General features: G+C 57.0%; 1 protein-coding gene across 5 annotated transcripts in view; it reads left to right on the top strand.

The window, feature by feature from the left end:
• The first annotated feature begins 6 nt into the window (after positions 1-6).
• The window catches only part of NUBP2 (nucleotide binding protein 2), a 5,956-nt gene continuing 621 nt past the window's right edge, over positions 7-5,341 (top strand). Inside the window, exons 1-6 of one of the 5 annotated variants that reach the window (XM_015564041.1) lie at positions 7-147; positions 3,187-3,305; positions 3,454-3,652; positions 4,546-4,700; positions 4,816-4,926; positions 5,076-5,145. In XM_015564041.1, the coding sequence (XP_015419527.1) occupies positions 3,499-3,652; positions 4,546-4,700; positions 4,816-4,926; positions 5,076-5,145 (490 nt within the window). In that variant the 5' untranslated portion in view covers positions 7-147; positions 3,187-3,305; positions 3,454-3,498. The other 4 variants (XM_006763920.2, XM_015564040.1, XM_015564039.1 and 1 more) reach the window with 4 other exon arrangements.

The following is a 5,341-nucleotide window of genomic DNA, read 5'->3' as shown; positions in this document are numbered from 1 at the left end:
GCTGCGGAACCGGTCAGGCCTGACTCGGCGTCCTCACTGGCCGCATCCTAAGCGGTCGGGGACGAGGCCGCACGTCCCTGGGACAAGGGGCGAGTTAGGGGGGCGGCCCTACACTCCACCATTGACACGGAAGTGGGTTCCTCTCCGGTACGTCGTCCGCGCCGGAACTTGCGTAACCTTTTGTGCAACCTAATTGGCTAAGAGGAGCGTGAGTGGGCCTATCAAGAAGAGCCAGGGGGCGGGCTCGAGCTGCCCATTGGCCGAAGGCTCTTCACTCGGGCTGCAGGCGGACGGAGCGGAGGAAGCGGCCGCGAGGCGTGCAACCTGCGGGAGGGATGGAGGCGGTGGCCGGTGAGTCTGCGGGCGCCGCGGGGAGCGGGAAGAGACCGGCCCGCAGCTGTTGGTCGCGACCCTGGGTGTTTAGCGAACCGTCTTATGTGCAATGTAAGGGCCACGGAGACGCACGTGTACTTATGAGTGTAACGTCCTCAAGTTGCAAGTGTTCGTGTAAGTGCCGCGCTGCTCGGGAGCGTGAAGTCAGGGGATCTCGGAGCACGTGCGCTGTCTGCCGTTAAAAATACAATACTGCCGGTTATGCCATCGTTTTTTGATTTGGTGATACCCCAAGAAAACAGGAAGAAGTCGTTTGAATGTGGGGTTCTAAAAAGACACCGGAACATCACATGCTTTTAGTTATTTGTGGAAGTTTTATTTGAGCTTTCCACACCTTAATATTTGAAAAAATAAAAGTTCTGTTGGACGGATACAAGCGCGTATCATAGATTTGCACAGATTAACCAAAGTCGGTTTTCATAACTAAGGGGGTTGCCACGTTATCTTTTAAAAGGCCTCCGGTCTGGTACCTTGGGCACCAAGTTCTAATAGCTCAATTCATCCACCGGATTGTAAACAACACTAGAGGAAAAAATCTGAAGCGAGTTTTTATTTTTTTTTATTTTTTTATTTTTTTGTTTAAATATATTTTATTGATTTCCTACAGAGAGGAAGGGAGAGAGATAGAGAGTCAGAAACATCGATGAGAGAGAAACATCAATCAGCTGCCTCCTGCACACTATCCTCTGGGGATGTGCCCGCAACCCAGGTACATGCCCTTGACCGGAATCGAACCTGGGACCTTTCAGTCCGCAGGCCGACGCTCTATCCACTGAGCCAAACCGGTTTCGGCTGAAGCGAGTTTTTAGAATAAGGGCAGCTTTGCTACAAGGTAAGATCTAGATTGATCAATTTTTAAAAGAGTTAGCTGCTTTTATAACCAGGAGGAAATGCAGGTAAAAATCCAAAAGGTCGAACCTGGGTATGCCCGGAGGCCTGGCCTGTAATTTGTATCTTTCTAGAAAGATGCCTTATGTAGGAAGAGTGACAGGCTTGTCCAGTGTATCGAATAATCGTCGTCATTGGTTGGGCTTAAGAATGAAGCTGACCCTGACTTACCCGGAAAGGTGCTCCTCACTCTCTTCTGAGGGGAGATACAGCTTTTCTTGCCTCTTCCAGCACAGCCTCTCACACCTCGTAGGCCCTCACATCCAGGTGAATGCACTGGGTTGATGGTCTGTTTATAAACTCTTCAGCTTGCTTAGGGGTGAAAGGTTCTGTGGTTAACCGCTAAGGATCGCAGTCTGAGAAGTTCGGCTCCATCCGGTTAGCTGATGAGTGCCCTGTCTGGACTCAGATAAAATTCCCCACTCCCCCCAGTGAGGAAAGTAGTCTAGTGATTAGGAGCTTGGCTAAACCAGGATCCCGACCTGAACCCTTCCCTCCACCCCAGCAAAAGTGGACTCCCAAATACCTTTTGATGTTAAAACAATTTCAGTAATTAACCTTTTAAAAAATTCCTCATCCAAGGATATTTTTCCTTTCATTTTTTAGAGAGTGGTAGGGACGGGGGGGGGGGGGGGGGGGGGTGTGGAGGGGGAGAACCACCATCCATTGATTTTTAGAGAGAGTTGAAGGGAAGGGAAGAAACACAGAGAGAGAAACATCAATGTGAGAGACACATTGATTGGCTGCCTCCTCACGTGCCCTGACCCTGGCTGGGGATTGAGCCAGCAACTGAGGTACAAGCCCTTGACCCTTAGGTCTGAGGACCAACATTCTAACTACTGTTCTAACTACTGAACCAAACCGGCCGGGGCTAAGTAATTCACCTTTTAAATTGCTGCAGGGGTGACCTGAAGCCAGGGTCTGGGGCTTCGTGTTTGCAGGCAGTGATCCCCACCCGGGATGCCCCAGCCCTAGGTGCTGGGAGCGGATCTGGGAAGGCACTTGAATGCATGGGTGACAAGGACCTGCCCGACAGCCAGGGTAGGCGCCCTCTGTGTGCCTCCTGGGGAGGCTTTGGAGAAGTGCTGATTGTTGAGCCCCGTCTGGGTGTGGGGCGGGTGGAGAGAGCCCCTGCGGGAAGCAGGGCGAGGTCCTGAGGGTGCTGTAGCGAGAACAGGGGGTCACTGCTGGGGGGCTGAGGGCTGTGTGTGCAGGGCACAGGGGTTAGTTGGTGAATATTTATTTGGTGACATTTGGGGCTCGTTTTAGGAAGAGGAGCTGGAGCTGGGTCAGAGTGGCTGGCGGCCGACAGGGGTCCACAGAGACAGCTCTGGTCTCAGGACCTGTGTGGGAGTCACAGGATGCCCCTGCCCTGTGTACTAGGGTTTCTTAAGGCTGGGCTGGCAGCCAGGGGACATTGACATTCACACACACACACCCCCATGATTGCAGCTGCCCTGGGTCCCCAGAGCTGTAAGGGTCCCTCCTGAGACCTGGAGGCCAAGGCTGCCTTGAGTGCTGCTCTGACTCCAGAGGAGCGGGCTGGGTGCCTGGAGATCAGACCTGGGCCCTAGGAGCGGGGTGGGAGCTGCCCGAGCACAGAGGTGTCATGGCTGTAACCACCCAGCTTGCCTTGGTCTCCATTGGAGTCACCGGGAGCCAGCATGCTTTGGTTTATTGCCTGTGTGTGTGCACTTACACATGTGCACACTAGGAAGAGGAGCAGTGTGGGCCATTTTAGGCAAGAGTGGGAGCAGCAGCATTGGAGGAGCCCAGGGGTCGGGCCTGGGGCCTTGGGATGAAGGGGCAGGTCTAGGACACAGGAGGTGCCCGGTGACCGGTGAGCGAGCGGTGACGGGCGTCTGTGTGAAGGGCCGCCTCACTGACTGGCATCCCTCTGAGCAGAGCCTGGAAACCTGGCTGGCGTCCGGCACATCGTCCTCATCCTCTCGGGAAAGGGGGGCGTCGGGAAAAGCACCATCTCCACCGAGCTGGCCCTGGCCCTGCGTCACGTAGGCAAGAAGGTGAGCGCCTGCTGCCCTCAGCCACAGCGCCTGTCCCCTCCTGAGCCCCCCTGCCCCTTCCCTTCTGGGGGGACACACGGGGAAGCCATCCTTTCTTCCTGCCTGGGGAGACCCCTACATGCCATGCTGACAGCCTGGCTCCTTGCAGGTGGGGATCCTCGATGTGGACCTGTGCGGCCCCAGCATCCCCCGCATGCTCCGGGCACAGGGCAGGGCCGTGCACCAGTGTGACAGTGGCTGGGTGCCCGTCTTCGTGGACCAGGAGCAGAAGGTCTCCCTCATGTCTGTGGGTTTCCTGCTGGAGAAGCCGGACGAAGCAGTGGTGTGGAGAGGCCCCAAGAAGAACGGTAATGACCAGGCAGGGGACCGCACTGTCAGCCTTCCAGCCTCCCTCCGCGCTCAATTAAAAAGCCGAACAAGAGCCCTAGCTGGTTTTGCTCAGTGGATAGAGCATCAGTCTACGGACTGAAGGGTCCTAGGTTCGATTCCCGTCCAGGGCGAATGCCCAGATTGCGGGCTCGATCCCCAGCAGGGGGCGTGCAGGGGGAAGCCCATCAATGATTCTCATCATTGACATTTCTATCTCTCCCTCTCCCTTCTTCTTTGAAATCAATAAAAATATATTTTTAAAAATCTGCTTAAAAAAAAAAAAAAGGCAGAACAAGAGCCTGGAGCTCCTGGCCTCCCCCACCCCACGGGCCTCCTGCTGCTCACGTGACCAGTCATGCCTGGGCATGGTGGTGGTGTCCACATGGCAGGTGCGGGCCATGAGAGCGAGACAGCTGTGTGGCTGTCGGCTGTGAAGTCCCCTTTCCCTTGGCAGGAAGGGCGGGTATGCTCAGACCTGAGCCCACCCTGTGTGTGTTGGCTGTGGGAGAAGGGGCACCAAGATGGGGCTCCGGTGCCTCAGCACCAGCAGGTGGCATAAGCCCCCTAGTGAGGCTGCAAGGTATATTGGGGGGAGGGTGGGGGCTGCTCCACTCAGGTCATCTCTCGGGCTGTGAAACCTGAGGTGTCCCCAAGGCTGGGCACAGGTGCCCCAGGGGGGTCTGAGCAGAAGTCTTGCAGAGTAGGGTGGCCCAGCAGCTGGGAAGAAGGCGGTGCTTGTGGGGGACAGGGACAGAGGTGCCTCCCTGCTGCACTGTGCATCCCCCCACATTCTGAGGAGCAGCGTGGAGGCGGTGGGTGTGGGAGACCCCTTTTGAGACCCCAGCCACCTGACTTCCCTGGGTCTTCGCAGCTCTGATAAAGCAGTTTGTGTCTGACGTCGCCTGGGGACAGCTGGACTACCTGGTTGTGGACACGCCCCCAGGAACCTCTGATGAGCACATGGCTGCCGTGGAAGCCCTCCGACCCTACAGCCCCCTGGGGGCTATCGTGGTCACTACGCCCCAGGTACTGCAGAGCATGGCCCCATTTCCCAGTGTGCCACCTCCTCCCTGCTCTGTATGCTCTTGGTCGAGTGTTCCGGATTCCCATTGGCCTGTTCTGGCTTCTCCCCGGTCCCCAGGCGGTGTCTGTGGGGGACGTGAGGCGGGAGCTGACCTTCTGCAGGAAGACAGGGCTGCGCGTGATCGGCGTCGTGGAGAACATGAGCGGCTTTGTCTGCCCACACTGCACCGTAAGTCGTGGGGAGTTGTGGCCGATTACCCGTGTGGGTTGTAGGGGGGGGGCAGGGGGAGAAGATGCTGTGCCCCCATCCTGCTCCCTGGCCTGGACCCCACTCCCTGAGTGCAGAGTCCTCAGGTGGACCCTGCGCCTCTGTCCTAGGAGTGCACCAACGTCTTCTCCAGGGGAGGCGGTGAGGAGCTGGCCAGACACGCCGGAGTCCCCTTCCTAGGTGAGCGGGTCAGGGCCCCCCTTGGCCTCTGTTCCGGGTGGTCCCACCTGCCTGTGCCCACTGCCCATGGTGGGGGAGGAGGACAGTAGCCGTGTCCCCCTGTCCTCCTTGAGTTGCAGGTATCAATTCATGTCTAATGCTGATCACTGCTGACCAGCTGGAAAGAAACGGCCTGAGGGAAAGGCGTACCCCCAGG

This window comes from Myotis davidii, unplaced genomic scaffold, assembly GCF_000327345.1.
Source record: "Myotis davidii unplaced genomic scaffold, ASM32734v1 scaffold599, whole genome shotgun sequence".
Classification (NCBI taxonomy): Eukaryota; Metazoa; Chordata; class Mammalia; order Chiroptera; family Vespertilionidae; genus Myotis; species Myotis davidii.
Note: the sequence above shows the minus strand (reverse complement) of the source record. Positions and strands in the feature narration are given on the sequence as shown.